General features: G+C 37.7%; 1 protein-coding gene across 1 annotated transcript in view; it reads left to right on the top strand.

The window, feature by feature from the left end:
- Positions 1–4,129: 4,129 nt before the first annotated feature.
- The window catches only part of TTC14 (tetratricopeptide repeat domain 14), a 15,665-nt gene continuing 5,105 nt past the window's right edge, over positions 4,130–14,689 (top strand). Inside the window, exons 1-9 of the mRNA XM_003794272.3 lie at positions 4,130–4,441; positions 4,858–4,982; positions 5,091–5,290; positions 6,479–6,563; positions 6,718–6,847; positions 7,433–7,588; positions 7,988–8,059; positions 8,456–8,575; positions 8,672–8,794. Of these exons, the coding sequence (XP_003794320.1) occupies positions 4,281–4,441; positions 4,858–4,982; positions 5,091–5,290; positions 6,479–6,563; positions 6,718–6,847; positions 7,433–7,588; positions 7,988–8,059; positions 8,456–8,575; positions 8,672–8,794 (1,172 nt within the window). The 5' untranslated portion in view covers positions 4,130–4,280. The remainder of the gene's footprint in view (positions 4,442–4,857; positions 4,983–5,090; positions 5,291–6,478; positions 6,564–6,717; positions 6,848–7,432; positions 7,589–7,987; positions 8,060–8,455; positions 8,576–8,671; positions 8,795–14,689) is intronic.

The raw sequence follows: 14,689 nt of genomic DNA, 5'->3' as shown, positions 1-14,689 counted from the left end.
TACAAATCCTTCCAGGTAAATATGAAAGATGCAAAGTGTCCGTCTCTCTTTGTGGTTGAATAGTACTCCATGGTGTACATATACCATGGCTTATTTATCCATTAGTCACTTGATGGTCACTGGGTTGTTTCCATATCATAGCCATTGTGAATTAAGCTACAATAAACATTCTAGTGCAAATGTCCTCATGATTTTTTTTTTTTTTTTTTTTACTTCTGGTTAGATACTTAGTAATGGGATTGCAGGATCAAATGGGAGGTTTATTTTTAGCTCTTTGAGGATTTTCCATACTTCTTTTCAAAAAGGCTGTATAGTGTACAATCCCACCAACAGTGTATAAGTGTTCCCTTTTCTCCACATCACCTAACCCAGTAAGAAACATACTCTTTTTTTTTTTTTTTTTTTTAGATAGGGTCTCACAATGTCACCCTTGATAGAGTACTGTGGCATCACAGCTCACAGCAACCTCAAACTCTTGGGCTTAAGTGATTCTCTTGCCTCAGCCTCCAAAGTAGCTGGGACTACAGGTACCCACCACAACACCCAGCTATTTTTGTGTTGCAGTTGCCATTGCTGTTTAGCAGTACCAGCTGGGTTTGAACTTGCCAGTCTTGGTGTATGCAGCTGAGGCCATAACCACTGTACTACAGGCACCGAGCCAAGAAACATACTCTTAACATATGACCCAGCAATTGCACTCCTTGATATTTATATAAAAGTCAAAAACTTGCGTTCACACAAAACTTCCACATCAATGCTTATAGCAGCTTTGTTCGTAATTGCTAAAACTTTGAAGCAACCCAGATGTCCTTTAGGAGGAGAATGGTTAACTGTTGTATATCTGGAAAATGGAATATTATTCAGCACTAAAGAGAAATGAACTATCAGGCCATAAAAAGACAAGGACGGAATTTAAATGCACATTAGTAAGTCAAAGAAGTCAGTCTGAAAAAACTACATGCCATACGATCTCAACTATATGACATTCCAGAAAGGGCAAAAATGTGAACTCAGTAAAAAGATTAGTGGTTATGGATTCTAAGGAGAGCACATAGGATTTGGAAGATGGTAAAACTACTTTGTAATGTACTATAATGATGTATATATGAGGGATGTCTGGAAAGTATTCAACCATGCAATATAAAAAAATAGCATTCACAACTGCTGGACACTTTCCAGGTAGCCCTCATGTGTCTCTACACATGTGTCCAAACCCACAGAACGTACAATTAACCCACAGAATGATAGACTTTGGATAATAATGATGTATCAATACAGGTCCATCAATTGTAACGAATGTACCATCCTGGTGGGAAATGTTGATCATGGAGTAGGCTATGCTTGGGTGGGAGCAGGGGATATATCTGTTTCAGATGTCCTGTCTTCTTCCCCACCTACCCCATGCTCTGCCCTCTCCTGCCCCCAACATTTTCATTTAATTATTCATATTGCTTAATCTGGAAAAGTTTCTTGGGAAAGATTTTTTAAAGTTGCTTTGTGAAAAAGTAAAGAGTATTTTCTTTCTGTGCCCACCTGGAGAAACCCCATATGTGGGACTGGTTTCTCTAAAATGAGAGACAAAACTAGTCCCGGTATTTTCTCTCCTCACTTCCTCCAGTGCTTTGTCAAAGATCCAACACTCTGTCCCCTTAGTCAAAGGAGAATCTGTTCCAGCAGAAATTGAGTTCAAATACACCCATAATTGTAAAAGGCCTTATCCCCTACAGTGAGAGTAGTATTTAAGAAGTGAAGAACAATGTTGTCTTTGGCTCCTAATTAATGTGGTTACCTCCACGTAAGACCAGCACTAACCAAAGGTAGAAAATCCCAACATGAATTGTGAGCACACTCGCTTAAGGTTCATTACTTCTGTCTCTTTGTACAGCATGCATCCAATAAAGGTCACTCTTGATGAATGCTGTTTACCCTCTGAAAGTAGCTGCTGTCTATTTTTGTGGCCATTTTAGATGTTCCTTATACGGGGGTGGTTGTGGATTACTCTAGTGCTGTAATTAGGAAAGACAGATCTCATAGTGATGAAAGCATGTGCTATTCAAAAATGGCCCTTACAAGGTGACATTCCCAGGCTAAGCTAAGGTGACCAGACATCCTACTTTTGGCAAGACAGTCTCGATTTTTAACAATTTGTCCCGCGTCCCTCGGCGTTTTAAAAAAGTCCCGATTTTTGGAAAGAATGCGTGGCAAGCTAGGGAACAGCAGGAGAATGGGAAGGGAATATACAGTTTGGCTGCTGAAAAGGTTAATGTAACTCCATTTGGGAATGAAGAGGTTAATGTAACTTTATTTGGAAATGAAAAGGCTAATGTAAACTCCCTACTCCCCTCCTAGGCAAGGTATCAGGAGGAGACTGGCTCCCTCCCTTGCTTCTAGGCAAGGACAATTAGCTCAGAAGGAGCCAAACGGTCTGGAACAAACAAGTGGCCCTCCCTCCCTCTCTAGAGCAAGGTGACCAGACATCCCACTTTTGGCGGGACAGTCCTGATTTTTAACAATTTGTCCTGTGTCCTGCGGCGTTTTAAAAAGGCCCCAATTTTTGGAAAGAATGCACGACAAGCTAGGGAACACGGGAGAACAGGAAGGGAATATACAGTTTTTGGCTGCCATGTGGCTATTTTGCCAGGATATGAGTTTTATATTATTTTTGTTAATTTTATAATGTCAAACTTTAATAATAACAAATAATTGTTGAGAACTGATTATTGAGAACTCCTTATCAAAATTTGCATTGTTGTCAGGCCCTACCCCCCACAATGGTCACCAATGTTAAAATCTGGTCACCTTAGGCCAAGCACCACTCTTTGGCATCTGATTCTCAGATACTGGTTTCTCAGTCCCTCCAAATAATTAAGTCCTTGACAACAGATTGATTGTAACCAAAATCACATATTTATTGAGATGTCTACGTAGATGATTTTAAGTCGTCAGTTTTTCTTTTCAGTAACTGCATCTGTTCCTAAAAATGATTCCCTAGAGTTATGGCTGAACACAAATCAGTCTGTACTACTTATTAAAGTTTCCTGATATGCCTACGGTGGCTTGAAATTTATTATCTTTTAAACTTCCACTCTTGTTGCATTTTCTCAAGTCTCAGTAAAGATCTCCTTATACAGGTGGTGAGATAGCTAAGGGCATGTTGATCTCCTCAAAGACACGACCTGAGAGGGGAAAGGCTTACTGCAACCATTGACCTCCGTTCAAGAGGACTGTACTGCATTACACAGCACGCGTATTTGAATGGTACAGATTTTATATTGGAGAGAAACAATGGCATGTTATCTCAAAATTAGGGTTAGTTAGACTTTTTATGATAAAATACGGTGCAGCAACTCTGCCTGTCAAGATGTATCAGGCCAAGATTGGGATCTTAACTGTAGCCTCTCACTAGCTGGGCAACGTTGAGCAATTTACTGAGACTTTCTGCCCTGTCCCCTCATTCTCTAAAATGAGAATACAAAGAGGCACCGCGGTGAGGCTCCCAAGTAAGGGGGCAGGATGACCGAAGTTCAAATTACCTTTGGAAATCACTTGAATTACCCTTAAGTAAATTGATTTTTGTGTCCAAACACAAAAGTCTTATAGAAACTAAATTTTGAGCCACAGTAAGACAAACTAAAGACATAAAAAGAATTATGCAGAATATATACATCCGTATTAATTATTATAAAACTAGCATACGTCTAGACATTAAAGCCATTCTGGTTTTCGAACTCTAAAAACACTAAATGAGGTGCAGATAGAGAACACAACTCCAGGTGCTTTTAACAAACGTCAGGGTCCTTCCTTTCTTCTGACGTTTCCATGTGGCTATGGCCGCTGACATATTTATCTACGCAGAGAAAACTGTGAGCAAAAGCCCCGGGCAACTCCCCTGGCACCATCACAAGGTGCCTTAGTGAGCGTGAGGCGTTATTTTTTACCCTGGGCTGGAACTCGGCCTATCTGGACGTCATCACGACGCCACAGTACGTCACAAAGCACACGTCACTCACCGGAGCCCCGTCCGCCCCCGCGCAGGGGACGCGCCGCCGTCGCTTTTGGGCTTCCGTAGTCTCGCTCGGTTTCGCGAGACCGACGCCGCCGCGCGGTCGCCGAGGGCGAATCAGTAACACTTCCGGGAGGGGACCATGTAAGTGACGGCGCTGTGTGCTTCCGGCGGCCCCCGGGCGGCTTCCTCGGCCTCTCGGACCCCCGGCTCGAGAAGTGGGCGCGAAACCAGGGGCTAGTGGCCCATCGGCCGTCGAGCCCAGCAGTCTCTGGTCATGGACCGGGACCTTCTGCGGCAGTCGCTGAATTGCCACGGCTCGTCTTTACTCTCCCTACTCCGGAGCGAACAGCAGGACAATCCACACTTCCGGAGCCTCCTGGGGTCGGCGGCCGAGCCCACCCGGGGCCCGCCGCCCCACCTGCAGTTACAGGGCAGGTAACGAGATGGCGGCGGCGCTGCGGGTCGGGGGAAGGGACGCAGCTCGGGCTCCACTCCACAGCCTGGCGGCCCCTTCCAGAAGTGAACGTGCTGGTGCCCCGGGCTGAGCCGAGAGCGGTCTGCACACCTAGCGCGTGTGCAATGCGGGATGCGGGTTCAACTTTTTCTCTGGTGCTGCTTAGCTGAGACGCGGATTCTAAATTTAAAATGGGGAGGGGGGGGGTGGTATCGCGGGCTGGAGGAGTCACTTTTTCTCCAGGTCGGTGAATGAGGGTCTATCAAGTTAAAACTTTTTCTCTAAGGATGTACTGCCTGGAGCTCAGGAAGGAGTGGATTGGACTAGGAGAGCCTTAGTAGAAGTTTGGACTTGAAAAGTCTTTGTAAGTAAACCAATTTTCATATTTTTTTTTAAGGAAAGAGAAGAGAGTTGACAATATAGAAATACAAAAGTTTATTTCTAAAAAGGCAGATTTGCTTTTTGCACTTTCCTGGAAATCAGATGCACCTGCAACTTCTGAAATAAATGAAGACAACGAAGGTGCGTCTAGTCTTAATATCTTTTTAAGATTGCGCTTTGGTTTAATAGTACTAAAGATGGAAGGGGACTCAAAACTATTGTTAGTGATTTTGTTAATTATTTTTTCAGATCATTATGCAGTCATGCCACCCTTAGAACAGTTCATGGAGATACCTAGTATGGATCGTCGAGAGCTGTTTTTCAGGGATATTGAGCGTGGTGATATAGTAATTGGAAGAATTACTTCCATTCGGGAATTTGGTTTTTTCATGGTATTGATCTGTTTAGGAAGTGGCATCATGAGAGATATATCCCACTTAGAAATCACTGTAAGTTAACTTTTCAGCTCTTTGGATTGCTTCTGTTTTTTAAAAGTGATCTCAATGCAAGAAATTGTTTGCAACCAGTTTGGGAGTTAAGTATTAATTAAAGAAAAGTAAAATAGCTTTTAAAAAAAATTAACAAAATATTACACAGTTCCTTCCCCCATTTCTGGGTTTAGGAGTTTTGGACCCTTTGGTTGGTGGGGGCCGTGTCCTTTTTTAAATACACAAAGAGGTATCTGCGGGCGTGGTGAAATTAATTGATATTCTGCACCTGTTTCTTATAGTTGACCATCTATATTCTTAATCATTTAATACTTGGTGTTAGGTACATGCATGTGCATAATTAAGAGAAAATTTGTCATTTATATGTGTGGATATTTACAGTAGTTAAGTATAAATGATTTGTACATTTACTTTGCCCTGGATGAATAGTCCTGAATTTGAACTGTTGTGTCACTTTAAAAGATTGATTTTTTGCTGTCTCTCCAGGCAGATGAAAAGGAAGAAAGGCAAAAGCTATGATAGACTGGATAAGGGACAAAATTTTGGAGAGTTTGCATTTCATTTTCACTGGAGTCCCTATAGTTTCAGCACAAATTTTAGTTTTATATTTGAAGCATGTGAAATATCTTTTTGTTTCATCCATAATTATACTTGATTCTTGACACTCTTGACACTAGTGGAAGGTTTCATGAATGCTTTGTTTTTTTTTGAGACATTCTCACGCTGTTGCCCAGGCTAGAGAGTGGTGGTATAGTAGCTCACTGCAACCTCAAACTCCTAAGCTCAAGCATTCCTCCTGCCTTAGCCTCCCAAGTAACTGGAACTACAGGACTGAGGTGTAACTTTTTTGTAGAGACCGAGAGTCATTGTGTTACCCAAGCTGGTCTCTTTAGCTCCTGACCTCAAGCAGTCTAATCTCAGCCTCATAGAAAGTGCTAGGATTACAGATGCGACCCACCACACCTGTGGTTTCAGTTTTGAACTGAGCCAGAAAACAAATTTTACTGTGTTTTAGACACAGAAATAACTTGTAACTCTGATCCTTATTTAAATTTAGATGGTATGGTAATTGTTATTTTTCTGTGTTCATGTCAACTATTAGCTGTTTACACTGAACAACTAAGATAACAGAAAACCTTTTTCTCACCAAATTCTGAAATATGTGGTGTTTTAAACTTCTCATTGCAGGCTCTTTGTCCATTGAGAGATGTGCCTTCTCATAGTAATCACGGAGATCCTTTATCATATTACCAAACTGGTGACATCATTCGAGGTGATGAGTTTCATCATACTAATAAAAAGTAAAAGTTGTTGATTTTTTATTTTATTTATCAATTTTGAAAATATAGTCTAATAAGGGTAGTTTTTAGGAATTTTTTTTAATGTTTATATTTTCTTACTAACTAACTTAGATCTCTTTTTTAAAGCTGGAATCAAGGATATTGACAGATACCATGAAAAGCTTGCGGTGTCTCTATATAACTCATCTCTCCCATCACACCTGTCTGGTATTAAATTAGGTGTAATTAGTGCTGAAGAGCTTCCTCTGTACTACAGGTAATTTATCCATATTATTTCAACAACAGTTCACTACAAAATTTCTTTGTTTAAAAAAATTGCTGGCTTGGCGCCTGTAGCTCATTGAGTAAGGCGCTGACCACATACGCTAAGGCCATTGGGTTCAAGCCCGGCCCAGCTAAACAACAGTGACAACTGCAGTCAAAAAAAATAGCCGGGGGTTGTGGCGGGTGCCTATAGTCCCAGCAACTCGGGAGGCTGAGGCAAGAGAATTGCTTAAGCCCAAGACTTTGAGGTTGCTGTGAGCTGTGACGCCACTGCACTCTACCAAGGACAATACAGTGATACTGTCTGAAAAAAAAATTGCAAATTTGTCAAATGTGTGATAATAAAAGGGAATTTTGATTTTTTCCTGTTGCAAAATGTGTGCATTTTATTTTTATAAGCCTTAAATTACTTGTGACTTGGTGAAAGGAACTATATCATTATGTTGCCATGTGTTCATGTACAAAGATGATATTGATATTTAAACCTCATTATAATATTGCTTTCATAGAAATGGAATATGCACATTACATTTGTCTTTTTCATATTTTTTGCATTTGTGTGTATTTTTTTTTAAAGGAGAAGTATTGAACTGAATAGCAATTCTTTGGAATCCTATGAAAATATGATGCAGAGTTCCTTGGGATTTGCTAATCCAGGAGTAGTTGAATTCCTTCTAGAAAAACTAGGAATAGATGAATCTAATCCTCCATCTTTAATGAGAGGCCTGCAAAGGTATAGTGAATCAGTATTATTCTCTTAGCTGGTGAGGGGAGTACTGCTAAGTTCAGAAGCTCTGTAGCTGAAGGACATGTTTGACCATATCTAGCCAATAGAGGACTATCCCAAAGGTTGAGTGAACCAGGTGATTCCATCTCCTTCTGGAGTTGGCTCTTTTATCGGTGATTAGATACGTACTATGTGACGAAGAAGAGAAGACTGCAAAAACTTGTTATAAGAATTTATATATATGGCCAAAGAGAAATACTTTTTAACAACAATAGTAATTTCTGACAGTGTGAGGCTTTTGCTGTGTAAAAAGATTGGAATTCTCTTCTAATGTTGTGTGCCCATTAGGCACAGTGAAATGTAGTTATTTTAAAAGTATTTATGATTAAACTTTTTTTTTAATAGCAAAAATTTCTCTGAAGATGATTTTGCTTCAGCTTTGAGAAAGAAACAGTCAGCATCTTGGGCTCTAAAATGGTATGAAGACTTTCAATAACTGATAACTGCATTATCTAGTCTAAGAGGTCAGGGTAAGGCGAGTATACTTAATCATTATTAAGATGAAAATTTGTAAATGAATTAAAGTGATGCCTTTTTGATATTAGCTTTCTAACAGTAGCTTTACATTTGAAGAACACCTAATAGACTTTTTATCCAGTATTTCCAATTTTTCTCAGAAGGAATTAGTATATTGATACCTTGTTTTCATAAATATGAATATCCAAAGGCAGACTGCTTCTTAGTTATATTGAGAGTATTCAGAAAAGTAAATGTAATATTTGCCAAATTTGATGACATTTGTATATATCCACACTAACATTTTATGTAGCTATTCTGTGATGTGTCTATGATGCCTTTAAATGTCTTTCTTAGCGTGAAGATTGGAGTTGATTACTTTAAGGTTGGACGCCATGTGGATGCTATGAATGAATACAACAAAGCTCTGGAAATAGATAAACAAAACGTGGAAGCTTTGGTAGCTCGTGGAGCACTGTAAGTGAATTAAGGATTTTAATCCCAAGGTGAATGTGAACAAGATTTATGAATAACTCACAGGATAAGTTCCTCTAATTTTATTTCTGTCTGTAGGTATGCAACAAAAGGAAGTCTTAACAAAGCAATAGAAGATTTTGAGCTTGCTTTAGAAAACTGTCCAACTCACAGGAATGCAAGAAAATACCTCTGCCAGACACTTGTAGAAAGAGGAGGGCAGTAAGTGTTGCATTTTTTTTTAATAGTAGAGGTCTGTCTGCCATGTTAAAGAGAACAGAAGGAGAATGAATGAATGAATGAACAGTAGAGGTCTCATATTCAACCGATGACTGTACAATTGTAATGTAAGGAAGTAGAATCTTTATATCATTTAACACATTGTTGACAGCAGTTTTGCACAGAAGCTATCCCATGTCACTGGCTGTTATTCCAGTGACATGATTAAGAAAGCTTTTATGATATCCTGCATTACCCTGTGTTTTAAAAATTGCTATAGCTAATACAAGTGCAAACATGAGTTAACTCATGATCCATCAGTGACGTTTGGGCATGAAAACACAAGTTAACTTGTGGCCTGTCAACGGTGTGTTAGTATGCAACATGCTTCATTTCAGTTTTATTTTAGATGTCGTCCTTTTAAGTCTTGTCCTTTTTTCCTGCCTTATTACTGAGGTTCTTTATGATTAGAGCTATTTTAGTGTCTCAGGTTCATTGTTCTGAGTATCTGTTCTCATTACATAGAAATATAAATGCAAAAGTCCGAGATACTATGTAAGTATTCTCTTCTGAAGTTTTTATTTTAATAGGGAGGAATTTAATTTCTAATTCTATCATCCCAGTGGTATAATGTCAGAAGTATGAATTGCATATTCTGTAGTTAATTACAAGATTTTGCTATTATATTCACTGTATTTTTCTATTCTGTCCAGTAATACCCACAAATTAAAGAGCAAATTAAGAACAAACCTATAATTATGTTACTATCCTGAGATACTGACATAATGCCTAGCATAAGTATTTAGTGATTAACAGAGCAGTTTAATTTATAAAGTATTTGGAAGAAATATCATACTTTATATAATTTGGTAACACCTGCTTTAGTGATTAACCAATTAACAGCATCTTTTTGCTATGTTTTTAAAAAATAGATTTGTCTCTTCTGCTTTATGAATTTGGCTAATCATTTCTACTTATGTAGTCACTCTAGTTCAATTGATCGCAGATTTCAAGTTAATGACATTTTGCAATATTTATTTATAACTCTTCAGTACTTCTAATTAATGATTAGAACAGCTTTTTTATGTTGTCAGGAGGTGGATAGCTGGCACCTACTTTGATGTGGTGTGTCTTATTACCTGTATTTCACTGTATTGTAGCTTAGTGAATGGCAGCACCATCCGTCATCCAGGCCAGAAATAATGGTCATCTGTGTCCCATGCCTGGCTCCCCATGTCCTGTCTACTGATACAAAAGTGATTTCATTGTGTTTAATTACTTTTTCCTTCTAAGAAGTAAAAGCATTTTGCAAAGTCCTTTCACTGCTTTGTATCCAAACTTTCTAGTTCTGATTTTTCACAACATAGACTTTTGAGATTCATCTAATGATTATCCTATCTACTGGCTGGTGGTGATACACATTTATGAGTTGGTATTTCCAAAGAAACATAAGAGGGAATTTTCTGAGAAAATGTTTTTGTAGAAGGAAAAATTTTTGTAAACTATTATGAAAACCCAGCCTGTATAATTCTATTTTAAGATCATTTTAAATTTGTGGGTATCAAGTTTATCACTTGTTTTCATGTACTATGACAATAGTGCTGATATTGAATATATACTATGAGTTTATTTTCTTATATACTTTCTGTTCTCTTGTTTTTCTTCTTTTATAATACATGTCAAACCTAGGAATTCTAATGTATTTTTGTTCCTAATAGACTTCTTAAACTCTTCATAAGAAGAGAATTTCCCTTCTATACTTGAATTTTTTTAAATTTTTAATTATTATGGGTACATAATTTATATATCTTTATAGAGTGCATTTCACTTTTTTTTTTACATGTGATGGTTTGATAGAGGCATGCAAAGTGAATTAACCAAATCAGAATAATTGGGGTATCCGTCACCTGAGGCATTTAAAACATTTCTTTCTGTTAAGAATATTCTAATTCCACTCTGTAAATTATTTTGAAGTATACCCTAGCTTATTTGATTATAGTCAAAGTTTGTTGTGCTATCAAATATTCATTCTATATCACTATTTTTGTACCCATTAACCATCCCCACTTTATCCTCTCACCCACCCTCTGATAACCGTCACTCTACTCTGTATCTTCATGAGATGAGTTGTTTTTGATGTTTAGCTCTCACATAGGAGTGAAAACCTGAGATTTGTCTTCCTGTGCTTTTTTTGTTACTTCACATAACATAATGTTCTCTAGTTCTATCTATGTTGTTGCAAATGGCAGGATTTCATTCATTTTGTGGCTGTATCATACTGTATACGGTATCACAGTTTTTTAAATTCCAGATCTTAGCTATCATGGCAGTGCTGCAATGAACATGGGAGTACAGATGACATCTTTTTGATGTACAGAATTCCCTCTTTTGGATGTATACTCAGTAGTGGGATTGCTGGGTCGTATGGTAGTGATTTTAGTTTTTGAGGCACCTCTTTGCACTAATTTATATCCCCACCAACAGCAAACAAAGTTCTCCTTTCTCCACATCCTCAGCAGTATTTTATCACCTGCCTTTTAACAAAGGCCATTTTAACTAGGCAGAGATTATATCTCATTGTAGTTTTGATCTGCATTTCTCTGATGATTAATGATGTCAAGCATTTTTTGATATACCTATTGGCCATTTGTATGTCTTTTGAGAAATGTCTATTCAACTCTTCTGCCTGCTTTTTAATTGGATTAATTGATTTCTTCCCATTGAGGTGTTGGAGCTCCTTATATATTCTAGTTATTAATCCCTTGTCAGATGAGTGGCTTGCACGTACTTTCTCCCATTCTGTGGATTGACTTTTCACTTGGTTGATTGTTTCCTTTTCTGTGCAGAAGCTGTTTAGCTTGATGAGATCCCGTTTGTCCAATTTTGCTTTGGCTGCCTAAGCTTTGAGGGTACTACTCAAGAAATCATTGCTTAGACCAGTGTCCTGGAGTGTATCCCCAATGTTTTCTTTTAGTAATTTCATAGCTTCAGGTTTTAGGTACAAGTCTTTAATCCATTTTGATTTCATATAGGGTGAGAGGTCTAGTTTCATTCTTCTGCATATGGTTATCCAGTTTTCCCAGCACCATTTATTGAAGAGACTTTCCTTTCCCCACTATATATTCTTAGCATCTTTGTCAAAAATAAGTTCACTATAGATGTGTGGATTTATTACTGGGTTCTCTATTCTGTTCCAATGGTCTGTGTATGTTTTGGTTACTATAGTTCTGTAGTATAATTTGAAGATAATGTGTTTCTCCAGTTTTGTTCTTTTTCCTTGGGATGACTTTGTTAGGGGTCTTTTGTGGTTACATATAAATTTTACAATTTTTTTTTTTATTTCTGTTAAGAATGTCATTGGTATTTTCATGGAGATTGCACTGAATCTTTAGATTGCTTTGGGTAGTGTGGATATTCAAACAATATTCTTTCAAATCTATGAGCATGGAGTATCTTTCCATTGTTGGTCCTCTTTGATTTCTTTCGGTGTTTCACAGTTTTCATTTTAGAGATCTTTTCTTTTTCATTAAGTTTATTCCTAGATATTTTATTCTGTTTGTAACTATTACGAGATTACTTTCTTAGTTTCTGTTTACTTTTAGCATATTATTTACAGAAATGCAACTGATTTTTGTATGTTAATTTTGTATCCTTCCACTTTACTGAATTTGTTTATCAGTTCTTAGTTTTCATGAAGTCTCTAGGTTTCTGTGAATATGAGATCATGTCTGCTAACAAGGATACTTTGACTTCTATTCCAATTTGAGTGCTCTTTCTTTCTTTCTCTTGTCTTATTAAACAAGAACTTTTTGGGACTATGTTGAAGAACAGTGGCGAAAGTGGGCATTCTTGTCTTATTGTCATGTATAGCTTTTATTGTGTTAAGGTAAGTTCTTTCTATACCCAGTTTTTTGATATTTTCATCATGAAGCGATATTGAATTTTATGAATGCTTTTTCAGCATCAATTGAAATGATCATATGGTCCTTGTCCTTCATTCTGTTGATACAATGTATCTCATTGATTGATTTGCATATGTTGAACCATCCTTGCATCCCTGGGATGAATCCCACTTGATCATTATGAATAATCTTTTTAATGGTTGTTGAATTTAGTCAGCTACTATTTTGTTGAACATTTTTGCATCTGTGTTTATCAGAGATACTGGCCTAAGATTTTGTTGTTGTTGTTGTTGTATCTTTGTCTTATTAGTATCAGGGTGGTTTAGGCCTCATAGGATGAGTTTGGGAGTATTCCCACCTTATTTTTTTTTTAATAGTCTATATAGGATTGGTATTAGTTCGCTCTGAATGACAGGTAAAATTTAGCAGTGAAGTCCTAGGCTTTTCATTGATGGGAGACTTTATCATTGCTTCTGTCTCATTGCTTATTATTGATTTATCTGGGTTTTGGAGTTTTTCCTGGTTCATTCTTAGTAGGTTGTATCTATGTAGCAATTCATCCATTTCTTCTAGGTTTGCCAATTGATTTCTCGTAGTAGTCTTCTTAGTTTGGCTAAAGGTGTGTCAGTTTTGTTTTATTTTTTCAAAACAACTTTTTGTTTCAGTTTTCTTTTGCATTTTGTTTTAATTTCATTTATGCTCTGGTCTTTATTAGTTCTACTAATTTGGGGTTTCATTTCCTCTTGTTTTGATAGTTTGAGATGAATTTTTAAGTTATTTGATGCTTTGCTACTATTTTCACAGAGGCACTTAATTGCTTTAGACTTTCCTCTTACTACTGTTTTTGCTTTATCCCATAGGTTTTGATACATTATGTGTTCATTCTTTTGTTTCAAGACAGTTTTTGATTAATTTCCTTCTTATTCTCTTCACTGACTCACTGGTCATTTACGAGCACATTATTTAATTTCCATGTGTTTGCATAATTTCTAGTGTTCTTGTTATTGACTTCTAGTTTCATTCTGTTGTGTTCAGAGAAAATACTTAATATGATTTCAGTTTTTGTTTTTTGGGGGGTTTTTTTTGTAGAGACAAATCTCACTTTATAACCCTCGATAGAGTACCGTCGTGTCACACAGCTCACAGCAACCTCCAACTCCTGGGCTTAGGCAATTCTGCCTCAGCCTCCCTAGTAGCTGGGACTACAGATGCCCGCCACAATGCCCGGCTATTTTTTTGTTGCAGTTTGGCTGAGGCCGGGTTTGAACTTGCAACCCTCAGTATATAGGGCGAGCACCCTACTCACTGAGCCACAGGCGCTGCCCTTTTCAAAATTTTTTTAAGACTTGCTTTGTGGCATAACATATGGTCTATCCTTGAGAATGATCCATGAGGTGAGAAAAAGAATGTGTATGCTGCAGTTTTTTTAAAGAAACTTTCTGTAAATATTAATTAGGTTTGGTTCATAGTGCAAATTTAATCCATCCATCATTTCTTTGTCAGTTTTTCTTTTTTCTTTGCTTTGAAAAAAATTTTTTTTCTTTTTTTCTTTTTATTATGTCACCCTGGGTAGACTGGGTAGAGTGCCATGGCATCACACAGCTCACAGCAACCTCTAACTCCTGGGCTTAGGTGATTCTCTTGCCTCAGCCTCCAGAGTAGTTGCGACTACAGGCGCCCACTACAATGCCCAGCTATTTTTTTGTTGTAGTTTGGCTGGGGCCGGGTTTGAACTTCCCACCTTCAGTATATAGGGCCAGTGAGCCATAGGCGCCGCCCTTTTATAAATTTTTTAAGACTTGCTTTGTGGCATAACATATGGTTTATCCTTGACAACGATCCATGAGGTGAGAAAAAGAATGTGTATGCTGCCGTTTTTTTAAAGAAACTTTCTGTAAATATTAGGTTTGGTTCACAGTGCAAATTTAATCTATCATTTCATTGTTAATTTTCTTTTTCTTGGCTCGGCGCCTATAGCTCAACCGGCTAAGGCGCC

This window comes from Otolemur garnettii, unplaced genomic scaffold (assembly GCF_000181295.1).
Source record: "Otolemur garnettii isolate 467f Iridium unplaced genomic scaffold, OtoGar3 scaffold00078, whole genome shotgun sequence".
Classification (NCBI taxonomy): domain Eukaryota; kingdom Metazoa; phylum Chordata; class Mammalia; order Primates; family Galagidae; genus Otolemur; species Otolemur garnettii.
The sequence above is the reverse complement of the archived record's forward strand: the minus strand, read 5'-3'. Positions and strand labels throughout refer to the sequence as shown.